Genomic DNA, 14,647 nt, shown 5'->3' on the forward strand with positions numbered 1-14,647 from the left:
CTATGCAGCTCAGACTCACAGTGATCCTGTTTTCAGCCTCCTCAGTGCTGGGATTAGAGGTGTGTGCCTCCACGCCCAGTCTTGGTGGCCAGCTTAGCACACCCCAGGGGTGGCAGGGCATGTGTTGCTAGGGATCGAACCCAGTTCCTGTGCTTGCCTAAGCAGGAGCTTGGTCCACTGAGCTAGCTCACTGGCCCTGCTAGTGGCTTATTCCACTCTTCCTGCCCTGTGCCAGATCCTGGAGATGCAAACAGAACAGGTCCCAGTCTTTGCCCTTATAGTATGGCGTACAGGACAGAAACAGAAATACACATTGTTATGTGGGCACCAATTTCTCCATCAGTCTGGGAGAGATGGGGACAGTCATGTAGAAGAGGTCACCTTTAAACTAAAGTTGGAAGGATGAGAACAGAAAGGGAGAGAAGCTTTGTTTTATTTCAAGATGAAGATGATTTGCTTGGAGAATGATTTGGTGAGAGAGGCTCCTGAAGATGTCAAGTTTCAGGAAGGAACTTATGGATCAAGGCTTTCTCTTCCTGTGCACTTTAGCTGAACACTGCAACCCTTCTGCTGGGTCTCCAATGTGGGAAAGAGCAGGGCCTCCTACCTGTTCTTAAGGTCCTGGCCTCCTACTGCAGAGAGGCATCTGGACGACTGCTTTGTAAGCAGCTTACCCTGTTGCATTCCTTCCTTTAACACCAACACGTGTGCAAACACTATGGGTGCTGGTCATGGGTGGTGAGGTTTTGGTGTTTACTGTATTCTGGGTGCTATATTTGGTACCTTGTACCATTCTTTAGTCTGCTGTCAGCTTCATCCTCATTGTGTGAGAAAACTGAGTTTTTAGCTTAAGCATCTTACATAGTTAGGGAAACTATGACTAAGGAATAATAGAGCTGGGATTTAGTTTTACATTTCCTGAGTTTATGATCTCTTCAGTATTTATTACATATCAAAGAGAGGGGCTAGTGAGGTAGCTCAGCAGACTAAAGCGCCTGCTTAGGCAAGCTTAGGCAAGTGCAGGGACCAGTTCTATCCCTCGTACCACATGGCGCTCCAGCCCCCACCCCCAGGGTAGGCTGAACCAGCCACAGAATTCTGGCATAGTGGCTTATACCTATAATCCTAGCTCTGGGAAGGCTGAAAACAGGAAGATCATTAGGAGTCCGAGCTGTGTAGTGAGACCCTGTAACAACCAAACACATTAAAAAAAAAAAAAAAAAAGAGAGTTGTTTTATCTATGGATGGATATCATAAAATTAGTATAATTTAGAAAATTATGTTCTAAATTATATGTTTTGGGATTAGATAATATCTTTTTTTTTTTTTTTTTTTTCCATGTGCGTATTTGGTACAGAGTCTCACTATGCAGATCAGACTCAGTGATCCTCCTGGGATTATAGGTGTGCATCACCACACACAGACTCCATGCTACCTCAGCATGCCCCAGGTGCAGGACTGGCATGGCATGCGGGACCCGGTATTGAACCCTGGTCTCTGTGCTTGCCAAAGCAGGCGCTTAGCCTGCTGAGCTAACTTGCCAGCCTGGGATTAGATAATATCTTAAATTACCATCATTGGTGAAAATGACTGTATCAGTTGAAATGATCAAAAGCCCAGTGTTGTTAGCCTCAGAAAGTAAATGACTTAGAAAAAACTACTTAGTATTCTGTGTCTTAGGCCTGGAGAGGTCTGGTAGCTTCTCAGGCTATTATTATTATTATTATTATTATTATTATTTTAAATTTTATTTATTTATTTATGTGTGTGTGTGTGTGTGTGTGTGTGTGTGGCCAGCTCAGCCCACCAGGGGGCGGGGCTGGCTGGCATGTGGTGCTGGAGGATTGAACTGTGGTCCCTGTGATTTGCTAAGCTTATTCTAAGTAGGTGCTTTAGACTACTGAACCATCTCAACAGCCCCCTCAGGCTATTATTGAGGCAGGTGTTAGAAATGAACTAGAACCCACCACACAACTGTCCCAGACAGTGGGTCAGAGGCTTAGTCAAAAGGATTATAGATCCAGATGCCATATCAGCTCAGGGGTAGCAGAGCTCGGAGTGATGTGGCCCGGATGTTCAACAGGAAGGGAGTCAGTGGTGATATAGGAGGAAGTGGGTCCCTGCGGGGCAGGACTCCAATCCAGTGACCGAGGACTGGCTTACTAAAAACAGCAGTGGAGGCAGCCGCTGGCTAGGAGTCAGCAATAGCATTTGATCTCCAAGCTAGAGAATTGGCTGGAGGAACAGAAGGAGCACAAAGCAAAGCAGATGAACCACAAGAGCCAGAATTAGGGGCTTTTGATGGTTCTAGCAAAGAAGACCTGAGAGCCCAGGGTTCACTGGCATCTCAGTGAACCCTTGGAGGTGGGTTAAAACCCATCTTGGAGGTGGGTTAAAAGCTTAATGCTGAGCTGTTCCATAGGCTTTATTGGGAACTGGGGTGAACAGCTCAGTTGATGCAGCCATAGTGACTGAAAGTAAAGGAGGCTGACAAGAGTGCTAGAACTAAGAGCTGGGTATGCTGGTGTATGCTGGTAATCCCGGCTATCTGAGAGGCTAAGACAGGATCATTGCAAGTCTGAGGCCAGCCTGGGTAACCCCGTCTTCGAAAAGGCCTGGGCATGAAGCTCAGTGTTTCTGGGTTCGATTTCCAGTTCCATAATACAGACAAAAACAAACAAACAAAGCCCCAGACATAACAAGACTCAATCAAGTAAAACAGTGTGAAATAGAACCTGACTAGCTAGAGATGGATTTCAACTGAAAGTGTAACTCATTGGGGTTTAGGGTATTCTTTTGATTGAATATTAAAAAGCATAGTAAGGGTTTTGGTCATTTTCTTCATTGCTAAGACATTCATACTTGACACCAGCTTAGTGGAGAAGCTTATTTGGGCTCACTGATGTATTCCCTGTCGCTGAGCTCCAAGATAGAACAGCATGATGGGCAAAGGCTGCTTGCATCACAGTGGTCAGGGAGCAGGAGTGAACAGAAGAGCCAGGGGGAAAGAGACCCTCCTGATGCATTTGTAATTAGGCCAGACTGCCCAGACCGACAGGGTAGTATGGCGGGTGAGGTATATCTGCTACCATGGTCAGCTTTCTCCTAGTTTGTTATATACACAAACCTATTTTTAACAGTCATCTTACCTTCTTCATTATTGCCAGCTCTGGGATCAAATACTTCAGGTTCTGGTCTGCTTTGATTTGCTAATTATCCAGTTAGCTTCTAAAAGGGCCCGAGAGTTCAGGGGTTATTCTTGATCTAACTCATAACAGGAAGACAGGCTGGAATCTTCTTGATGTGTTGACACCTACTTGAAACCTGTAATACTAGGGACCCCTTCATTTATGCCACATGTATTTTTTTGAGCCCCAACCTTGACTGAGAGGAAAAAGTGGGAATAAATTAGTCAAACACCATCTGAGTAAAATCTAAATTTATCTCAAGACATGCTTATGTTACTTACCTCACATAACAGCAGTCTGAGCCTGACTTAAGGAGGGCAGATAAGCAGGAGCAGTTACTATGCAGTTGCTAACATATCTTTGCGTGATGAGGTCAACTTAGCTTTGTGCAGAGACTAACACTGCAGCAAGGGCATAGGGGAAGTATGTGTGAGTATTTTGGAAGAGACTGGTACATAATAAATGAAATAATTTGAGTCTGAAAGAATAAAGGAGGTGCTGATAGGGGTGCTACTCTTGAACTAAATGAAGCAAACCAAACATCAAAGTGCGCATGTAATTCCTAATTTTCAGTGCTGTTCCAAACCTTCTTATGGTCACATGAAATTGGTCTAGTACAGTAAATTGTTTCCTTTGACAGCCAACTTTTTCTTCAGTTGATTGTTTTAAAGTTTGGCTTTCCAAATTCTTCTTTAAATATGCACCCATCATGCTAGATTATATTTAATCCAATCTCTTATATAACCACTATCATTCTGGATTGTTTTCAATTCCAGTGGAATTAAGATTTCTTAGAACTGTTTGGTTTCTTGGCCTGCCTTGGAAGGCACTTAATGATAGAGGGCAAGGTCTTCGGGGGCTCCACCCAGGGTAGTATGGCGGGTGAGGTATATCTACCATCGTGGTCAGCTTTCTCCTAGATTGTTATATACACAAACCTATTTTTAACAGTCATCTTACCTTCTTCATTATTGCCAGCTCTGGGATCAAATACTTCAGGCTCTTGTCTGCTTTAAACATGCTTTCAGATCTCTGTAATTCAAATTGAAATGTCTGAAATAAAGAATGTATCATTTGAGGATAGAGTAGCTTATTTGTGCTGGGAAACTCCCAATTAATATTTTAGGATGAGTTGCTAGAAAACGAGTTCATTCCTCCTTAACTCCTTGGAGATGGTTTGGTGAAATACACAGCTATGTTATAGATAAGATAGTATTTTTACATAAAATACTTATAGCAGAGATAAATATAAATGTGTCAGGTGTAACTCAAGTTTACTATTCCTAGCTCTCAAGTTTGCTTCTGATATCTTTTACTCACAGGAGACATAAAATACTAATGCAAAATGCTGGTGTTGCTGTTGTGTTTCTTTGAGTGGTCTGGATGTAGAACAGTGATGTGTGGTAGGCAGAGTTGTGGTAGGATGACTTGGTTTATGTCTTGCTCATGTTCCTGGTATACAAGGTCATCTAAGAGTGTTGCTTGGTGTTACCATCTACCCAGAGCCAGACTGGGTGGAAGGAACAACTGTTGCCGGAAGTGTTCCCTTTTTCTGTGGCAAAAGGACACAGCCACAGAGGACCGTACTTCAAATGCTTTGCTTAAGTGGTCTTTCTGCAGGAAAAATGTTTGGCTTATACCACAGCACTTAAAATTTAGTTAGGAAAACGCATAACAGAGATCCAGAGTTAGAGTTTGAGAACAGCTGGAGTGTGAGTTTGCACTGGATGTTGGTGACATGGCAGTGTGGTGCCCAGCGCTGAAGCTTAGAGAAGTCCAGGTCAGGTGTTAGGAACCAAGGCCCTGGGCCCACTTGGCCATGAGAAAGGGACTCCCCCTGAAGTTTGGGGAGCATTAGAACAGTCTGGAGCAGATGCTGACAAACGTTTTCTGTAAAGGGCCACATAGCAAATGTTTTAGGCTCTGTGGGCTGCCTGAGTCTGTCACACGGAACACATAGCACAGCTGTGTCCCAGCAAAGCTTTGTTACAAAATCAGCAGGACTCGCACTGTCAGCTGTGGCTTGCCAGCCTCCTGTAGAAGCATCATTAGACCTCATGAAGGACTCTGCTCCTGCACTGTCAAGGAACCCCATTGTTCTGCACACGGACACCTTCTCACCTCTGAAGAGCATGCACACTGTGTGAAGCACTGTCTCACATTCTGGAATCCATCCAGTAATTCAACTTGGTAGTTCTTGAGTTTGTAGGTTTTAAATCAGAAAATGTTAAGGTCCCTGCAAGTACTTGGTAATTTGTTGACTGGATTCTATTTTCTGCTTTAAAGTTTTTCTTTTTAATAATATGATAGCATTGGAAGGGCTAGCCAAATAGCTCAGCAGATTAAAGTGCCTCCTTAGGCAGATGCAGAGGCCTACAGTTTGATCCCCCAGACCTGCCTTGCTGGCTCTGCTTCCCGGGGCATGCTGAGATGGTAATTGAGACTGGGTGTGGTGGCACAAGCCTGTAATCTCAGCACTTGGGAGGCTGTAAATAGGAGAATCACTGTGAGTCCAATCTATGCAGTGAGACCCTGTAGACCCTGTAGAACTTGTCCAAAAAAAAAAAAAAAAAAAAAAAAGATAGCATTGAGTTTAAAGTCTAGAAAACGTGGGGAAATGTTAAGATATTGGTATAGCAGCTAGGGAGGTAGCTTGGCAACATAAGTGCCTGCCTGGCAAGTGCAAGACCCCCTAGTTTGATTCCCCGGTACTGCATGTTGTGCCGACCCTGGACCCAGGGGTTGTGGTACACACCTATAATCCCAGCACTGGGGAGGCTGAGGCAAGAGCATTACTATGAGTCTGAACTGTATAGTGAGACCCTATATCCAAAAAAAGACATTGGTATAGGTAACAATTTTTGTGAGTAGGACTCTAAAAATTCAGAAAACAAAAGAATTGGAAAATGTGATTGTATCTAACTAAAAAGCGTCTGTGCAGCAAAGAGAACAGCTGAAACAGTGAAGAGACAGAGACAGTGTACAGAATGGGAGAAAAATCTTTGCCAGGTGGATGTTCATCTGACAGAGCATTAAGATCCAGAATATATAAAATGCTCAAAAAATCCAAGCAATCCAATTTAAAAGTGACTAAATGATCTTAACAGACGTTTCTCAAAAGAAGAAACACAAATGGTCAATACATAAAAATATGTGCAACATCATTAGCCCTCCAAGAAATGCAAATCAAAACTGTAACGAGTCTTCATTTCAGCTGAATTAAAATTGTTTTTATTAAGTAGGAATTTTTTTTTTTTTTTCAGTACCAGGGATTGAACTCAAGACCCTGTGCTTACCAGGCAAGTGCTTATTCTACTGAGCTATCTCCCTGGCCCTGTTTTTATTAAGAAGACCCAGAAAATAACAAATGCTGGCAAGAATGTGGAGAGAAATGAACCCTTATAGCTGTGGGTGGGGATATAAATTAATAAAACTACTATGGAAAACAATGTAGCATTTCCTCAGAAAACTTAAAAATGGACTAGAGATGTAGCCGAGGAGAGGGTGCTTACTTAGAATGCTTGAGTTCCTGAGTGCAGTCTTCAGCATGAGAAACACACACACACACACACACACACACACACACACACACACACACAAATAGAACTCCAAATATACCCCAAGGAGATGATGTTAGTGTACAAAGGACATAGTTACATAGCCATGTTTAGTGTGGCAATATTTACAATAGCTAAGGTGTGGAGTTAATCTAGGTGGCCATCAATAGATGAACAGATAAAGAAAATGAGATACAGAGTATTATTCATCCATAAAAAAGAATGAAGGCCTGTTGTTTGCAGGAAAATGGATGGAACTAGATGATGTCACATTTAAGTGCAATATGCTAAGCACAGATTGATACCCCTTTTTTCTTGTATGTGGGTACAGAGAGAGAAAGAGAGAGAGCGAGAGAGCGAGAGAGAGAGACAGAGAGAGAGACAGAGAGAGAGACAGAGAGAGAGAGAGAGAAGAAAAGAGGGCTATTAGGGATTAGGAAGGAGGTGTGTGGGTAGGGTAGGACAGAGGAAGAATGATTATGGTTAATAACATCTATGTGTGTATGGTAATACCACAGGGACTCTCATTAATTTGTACTATTCATATGTGTTAATGTAACAAAAGTTAAGAAAAGAATTCTAGGTGATATCGCATAGTTTTAGACATTTTGATCAGAGTAGAAATGGATCTTGCAGATGCATCTCTGAGTAATGATTTTTTGAAGTAGGAGAAATTGTACAGAGAGCCCAGTGTCTATCTTAACTTTCTGGGCTGGCTTTCTCCTTTCTGGGCACGTTCCAACTTCTCATTCATTCCACTTCTCACCTAGCGTCCTAGGGCTCTGCCCTCATCTTCAGGCCTCTTGCCTCCACTTGAGCAAGAGCACCATGAATAGGCATTTGTGGTGATCAGAGAAATGATAAGTCTTTTTAAGCCAAATGAGCCTACTTGTATCATTAGAAAAATGTCAAATACAGCTGTAGGAGATGATAGTAGTGAGCTAAAGGTCAGTGCTGAGGTCAGTTCAAAGGAATGGGTACAAGGCGACAAAAGCATGAATTCAGGTTCAGGAGCAAAGATTGCTAAGATATCTGTAGAGAAAATCCAAGTGATAGAGAGGAATGGTTTAGGGTATAGGTTGCAGCGAGAAAGGTGCTGCTCCACCCTCACTACTCCTCAAGGCAGGCACTGTGCTGGGATTCAGGAGTGCAGGAGCAGGATCTTATTCTGTAGCTAAGCCATAGAAGAGAGAAACTGTGTGACCAGTTCTTTCAAGGATGGTGCTTAGCAGTGTCATTCCAGATGCAAAGCAGAGGAATTCATTTGCTATGGGGTATGGTGCCTTAGCTGGAGAGGATGAATCGTCCTGAGGAGCCCAGGCAGGAGAGCGAGTCTGGTGGAGCAGTGCAGACTGTCACTGCAGCAGTGGAGAAAATGCTGGGGCCAAGGGCTGTGCACCTCCTCCAGGCCTGCAGAGGGCAAGGTCTGCTGCTTGGAAAGAAGTGCAGTCTGATCAAAGAAAGAAGGGTGAAGGGAAGCCTGGATGGAAAGGCAAACTAGACCTCCAAATCCAGAAACTTCTTTAGTGCCCTTGGAGTGGAGATTGTGCAGGAGGTGCAGAGAAATGTCACTTCTCTCTGGGCACCGGTGTGGGCAGATGGCAGACTTGAAGGCGCAGTGTCCTGGTCTGCTTAGTGCTGCAGACCTGGATTGGGTGATTTATAAAGAAGAGAAATGTGCTTGCTCAGCTGTGGAGGCTGGGAGGTCAGAGGTCAGGGTGCTGGCTGGTTTAGCTGTGTGGTGAGAGCTGAGTCTTCTGGAAGCAGGAGGTCTCTGTTGTCCTATGCAGAGCCAGGATAGGTAGGCAGTGCTGCCTGCTGTGCGAAGTCCTCTCAGAGGGGAGGTGTCATGACCCATCAACTCCCAGTACTCATACATTGGAAACACTTGAACTTTGAAGTGCATCCATTCAAACTGTATCACCTTTCTCTCTGGTGGAGTGCTGAGATGAGCTGGAAGCTTTCATGCTCCTTGGAGCACAATTGTTTCTTTTTCTGGGGCCCTCGGTGGAGTGAGACCTCATTGTTCCTAGCACCCTGGGGTGGTGAATCTTCATTCTGCAGACACCATAGTCTCAGGTCCTTTGGGTAAGATCTGGCCGTGTTTTGAAAGTGAGGAGGTTGATTCCTTGCTGGCTGGGAATACTAGTTCTGGGCCTTGTGCCGGTCCTTTCTAATATGCACTTGGTGTTGGGCATGGTTTCCCTTGGAGCAGCTCAGATGCTTGCAGCTCCAAGTGTGGTCCATGTACCAGCAGCACTACAGATCCAGGCTCTCCTCCAAGACCTGCTGAGTGAGATCCCCCAGGCATTTGCATGAGCTTGGATTTTGAGAAGCTTTGATGTGAGTGATTAAATAAGTGACTTTTTGCTTTTAAAATAAAATTTACTTTGGCACTAGAGAGAAGGGAGGAACATATCTATGACACTGTTCTAGCTGGGCCTGGAGGAGACTGATGAGTGCTGGGTGACTTGGTGGGCTTATGAGGGGTGAAGTCATCACAGTGACAGCCTTGCTTAGAGCCCAGGGCCCCCCAGCCTGCACTTTACCTCCCATCCCCCATTCTCACTTAGGAGAAGGATAGATGTATTATTCTTGTACTTGGAAAAATTCATATTAACTTACTGAAAAAGTTTTTGGTTGATAATGAATTATTTTTCTAATAAATGTTCTATAAACATGCCTCCTCATTTCATTTCAGAGATCATCATATTATTAAGTTCATACAGTCATGTCATTTGTTTCGATAGCCTCCAGCTTAACTCATTTTTCTCTTGAAGAATTACTTCTTACCTTGTATTAATACTTGTTTGTTATGATGCACATTTTCTATAAATCCCTGAGGCCTAGTTTTAGTAGTTTTCCATATGTTCTGAAGTCTTGTTGTAAACTTTTAGAATGTGGAAAAGTATGAAACAACTTCTGATAATTAGAGAATTACTGTTTTTCTGTCTGCCCTCTGCCACTATGTCATGTGCATAATGGGGGAGTTGAGGAGAAAAACGCAGAAGAGACAAATTTAAACAAAAGTGTAAAACTATTTAAATTTTATACTTGTGTTTTATCAAAAAGAGACAGTGTTTTGCTGGGAGGGCAGCTCATGCCTATAATTCCAGCTACTCAGGATGCTAGAGGAGGAAGATGGCAAATTCAAGGCCTGCTTGGGGAACTTAAGGGAGCACCTGTGTTAAAATAGGAGCAGCTGTGGATATAGCGCAGCACTAGTATTAACTCACCTGGGTTAAATCTCCTCTACCACCACTATCATCATCACCACCACCACCACCAAAAACATAAATTTTTACAGACTAGGTACCCACATTATCAAAATGGCATTATTTATAATTGGAATCATTTTTATTAATTTACTTTGGTAAGAAGTTAAGTTATGGCAAAAAATTTGAAATTTTAAAAAATTGAGATAGAATTTACATAATCTCAGATTTCACCATCTTAAAGTCTACAGTTCAGTGGTATTAGTGTACTAACAATGTTGTACGGTACTACCTTGATATAATTCCAGAACATTTGTCACTCCAAAAGGAGATTCTGTGTTCATTCAGTAGTCGCTGCCAATAGGCTCCCTTGCCCTTAGACCCTGGAGCTGCTCATCTGCTCTCTACCTCTGGGTTACTCTATTCAGGACTTCTTAAACAGAATCATATACTGCTCAGATGAAATACATATGGCAAATAAATACATGAAAAATGTTCAACATCATTGGCCATTTGAGAAATGAAAATTAAAACAATACTGAGATTCCAATATCTTACCCCAGAAAGAATGGCTTTTATCAAGAAATCAAACAAGTAGTGGAAGGGCTTGTGGGGAAAAAGGAACCATTTTCTATTGTTGGAACCATTTTCTATTGTTGGTGAGTGTAGACTGTTACAACCACTGTGTAAATCGGTGTGGAAATTCCTCAAAAAACTAGGATTAGAGGTCCCATTTGACCTATCTATTGCTCTTCTGGAAAGATAACAAGAAGAATTAAAATCATCATATCACAGCGGTACATGTATACCATGTTTATAGCAGCACAGTTTGTAATAGCTAAATCTTGGAAATAACCCAAATGCCTATCAACTAAGGAATGGATAAAAAAGATGTGGTATTTTTATGCAGTGGAATATTATTTAACCATAAAGAAGGATAACTTGAGGCTCTTATGGGTAAATAGATGTAACTTGAGATTATACTCCTAAGTGAAATAAATCAGACTCCTGTCAAACACTGTATTTCTCTCTGATATAAGAAACTGAAAGAGTAAATAAGGTCTAAAATGTAAAATAGAGGGCTGGGGATACAGCTCAGCGGCACAGTGCCTGCCTGGCAAGCATGAGGTCCTGAGTTTGATTCTTGGTGCCAAAAAAAAAAGAAAGAAAGTAAAATAGATATTGTGAAATGGGAAGAAATTGTTCAAAAGGAAAAAGGAACTGAGATGGGGGAAATGGAAAGGGACAAAAGGGAAAAAAATACAAGTCAGTTATACTGTTAGTGTCTCTTAGATCAATGAAAAGGAAGCTTGTGCTAATATTGATTAGAAAAATATTAGTGCCCATATATTGTACTCCGAATAACTATTTTAAAGATCATAGTATGTAGTGTATTATTGTTACTGTCCTATTAGTTATGATTTTTTTAAACCTTTTTCATAGGAAAAAATGGAATCATAATATTTGTCCTTTTGTATTGGGCCCCTTAGCGTGTTTCCAAGGTTTATGTATGTCATCGCCTAGATCAGTGTTTCACTCCCTGTTATGGCTGAGTGATGTTCATTGAGTGGATGCACCACATTTTGTTTATTCTGCCATCAATTGATAAACATTTGTTTCATTTTTTGGCTATTATAAATAATGCTATTATGAACATTCAGGTACCAGCTCTAATATAATCATGTTTCTGGTTCTTTTGGGTCTATGCCTAGGAGTAGAAATATTGGATCATATGGAGACTTCCTGCTTCACAAACATTATTTTTGTAATTTAGAATACTAGCTGGATACAGTGGCACACACCTTAATCCCTGCTACTGGGGAGGCTATGGCAGGAGCATTGGAAATAAGCCTGGGCAACTTACTGAGACCTTGTATCAAAATGAAAGATAAAAAAGGCTGGAGATATAGCTCAGTGGTGAATACCTATGGATTCAGTCGTAGGACTAGGAACCAAAAACAACAACACTGAGATGTGCTGTCTTTAAACTTTTCCAGTCCGGGAGGAATCACTGTTAGGAACATATACACAGCTTAAACCTTGCAACTCTCTGTGTTCTTGTATTTAGTCCAGTGTTTGAGTAGCAGCTGTGTCGCTCCTGTTCATTTTCTCACACAAGTAACTGCTTTGGACATTTCAGAATGGAAGCCCTGGCCTGTGAACTGATAACCCTTTGCTTATTTGTGAGTTGCTTACAAGTTTCCTTTTTAAAAAATGCTGTGGGTAGGCTGGGAGTGCATACATGTTTGTTGGCAAACTATTTGCTTTGTACAGTTTAGGTCCTAGATTTGATCTCCAGCACCAGAAAAAGGAAAAGAAAAAGAAAACAAAAGCAGTAGGCGCTTATATGTGCACAGTTGTTTTGTTGCTTTTGTGGGAGGTTGATTATTGTTGTAGAAATTGATTTTAGTTTAGGAAATAGATTAGTATAATCACCTAATTAATATAAGTACTATTGTCCCATTAGCATTTTGCATGGTTATGTACTTCAAAAATGCTGGTGTCCTACGAGTGTGTAAATTCGTATGCTGTGCACACTTGTGTAAGGAATGTGCTTGTCCAGTCAGTGGGGGTCTCCATGCTAGGTCCTTTACCTGCTGGCTCTGAGTGTTGGGGGAGGGGCACTCACTGGTGATGGGTAAACTTCTTGATAAAAATTCCTGAGTTACAATCACCTACGAGTATTTGACAAGTAGTAGCTTTAAAATGTGAGTTTAATTGTTTATTTTTTTAATTTTCCTTTTCTTGCATTTAGCCACTCAGCAACTAGCATACAGTAGCCAGGGTTAAGTATTTATTGAAAAATGTCAGTGTTTCCAAGCATGAGAAAAACATTTAATATTATTTCTTTTGATGTAAAATTTTGTGACTAGAAAGACAAACAGCACAGGGTGAGCTTACTCAATTTAGTGATCTTACAAAGCACAAGTTTGGTTTCTTAAGAACAAGTTTAATTGGAGGAGAAAACACCACATGTGAGCCTATCAGGATTTATTGAATGTTGCTGATGGGGGCTGGATGTATTTCTCCCTGAATTTCAAAAGTTGAGCATGTTAATTTAACATGTCTTCTGTAAGGTTTCTTCATTAGTGCTTATGGTTTTGGATTTGTTTTCATCTTAATATGTTTTGGTTTTGAGTTAAATAAATTGGATCATATATTTCAGCTCTTCCAGGATGGTCTATTTTTGCTTGTGGGCCTCAGATGTTGTAATTCACCTATTGCTCAGTTAACATCAGCTGAAATTAAAGGCTTTTAGGTCTTTGTTGCCAATTACATTTTCACTCCTTTGTGTAACAGAAAGTCTGCCTAAGGCCTGCCCTCTACCTCCTTGGGCTGCTATTTCTTTTCATGCTCCCTTAGCCTAGATGCCACAGGCCACCAGATTTTGAAGGCACCACGTGGCAGCATTGTCTTTTTGCACGCTGTTTGCCCACTGTTCTCCTCTCTCCCCTGCTCCTCTTTCTGGACTGGGCTCACAGGTGGTTGCCTCATAAAGTCTTTCCTTGGCACGCTTATGATTGTTATTTGATCCTGCTGTTTTACTAAGGGAAGCACCTTTAGATGTTTTTCTCTGTTACAGAGCCCTTTCTATTGCCTCTGTTCACATTCCACTAATATTTGAAGTTTTCTTCTGGGCTGTACTTGTGTTGCTTACCATGCAGGACTTCTGCTAATAACAGTGTCAGAGTGGCAGGCAGCGTTACAGGAGACCTGTTCTGTGACTAGCACTCTTCTAGGGCCTCACACATTACTGCATACATTGGCTGAGTAAATAAGATCCAAAAGGTACAGTAGACATTGTGAAAGGGAAAGAAACTGCTCAAACAAGAAAGAATAACTGGGATGGGGGAAAGGAGAAAAGGAGGAAGGAAAAAATATATATATACACACATATATACAAGCGCAAGATAGCTAAGATAATTCTACTAATTTCTGTTAGCTTATTGAAAGGAACAGTATTTATATTGTTTGATCAATCTTACATGTCTGTATCTGGTAATCTACTACTTTGAAGATAACAATATACAATATGTGATTAATTATTGTTAATTTCCTCTCTCTTGCTTTGAAATTTTATATCGTTATTATTATTTTTTATTATTGTCTTTAAAATGAAAGTGTCAAAAACAAATAAAGCAAGATAGACTGAACAGAGGGTGGGCGAGATAGCTCAGCAAAGTGCCTGCTTTGGCAGGCACAGGGACCAGGGTTTGAGCCTCAGTCCCGAATGCCATGCTGGCCCCACCCATATGACGGAATCTGGTGTGGTGGTGCATGCCTGTAATCCCAGTGCTGGGGAGGCTGAAAACAGAAGGATCACTATGAGTCCAGCTGCGCAGTGAGACCCTGCACTAAATGCATAAATGGAAAAAAAAAAAAAGATAGATTGAACAGTAGTCTTTTTTTCATTATTTGTGCTTCTATTCCTAAACAGGACAATGTATATTGATTACTTCTTTAGGGGGCAATGACTGGCTATGGATGAAAAATCAGCCCATAACCCCAGAGAAAAAGAGGGAATTCCTAAATTGGAGTTTTGTTCTTCGGTCCTCAAGATTCTTTGTTAAGGCTACACAAAACTGTTGAAATACTGCCTCAGTGGTTTAAGAAAGCATTTGCAAAATTAAATGAAACAGATATTACAAGTAACATATATAAACATGTTTGACCTATAGAAACTATA

General features: G+C 41.5%; 1 protein-coding gene across 4 annotated transcripts in view; it reads left to right on the forward strand.

Annotated features, from left to right (window-relative positions):
- Window positions 1-14,647, forward strand: part of Dis3l2 (DIS3 like 3'-5' exoribonuclease 2) — a 321,513-nt gene that overhangs the window by 82,354 nt on the left and 224,512 nt on the right. The window contains exon 1 of one of the 4 annotated variants that reach the window (XM_023722256.1): window positions 12,070-12,143. The exons of the other annotated variants lie outside the window; for them this stretch is intronic. Within the exon in view, the coding sequence (XP_023578024.1) occupies window positions 12,102-12,143 (42 nt within the window). The 5' untranslated portion in view covers window positions 12,070-12,101. Of the gene's footprint in view, window positions 1-12,069; window positions 12,144-14,647 lie in introns of those variants that run through there. 4 annotated transcript variants of the gene reach the window in all.

This window comes from Octodon degus, unplaced genomic scaffold, assembly GCF_000260255.1.
Source record: "Octodon degus isolate 3935 unplaced genomic scaffold, OctDeg1.0 scaffold00089, whole genome shotgun sequence".
NCBI lineage: Eukaryota > Metazoa > Chordata > Mammalia > Rodentia > Octodontidae > Octodon > Octodon degus.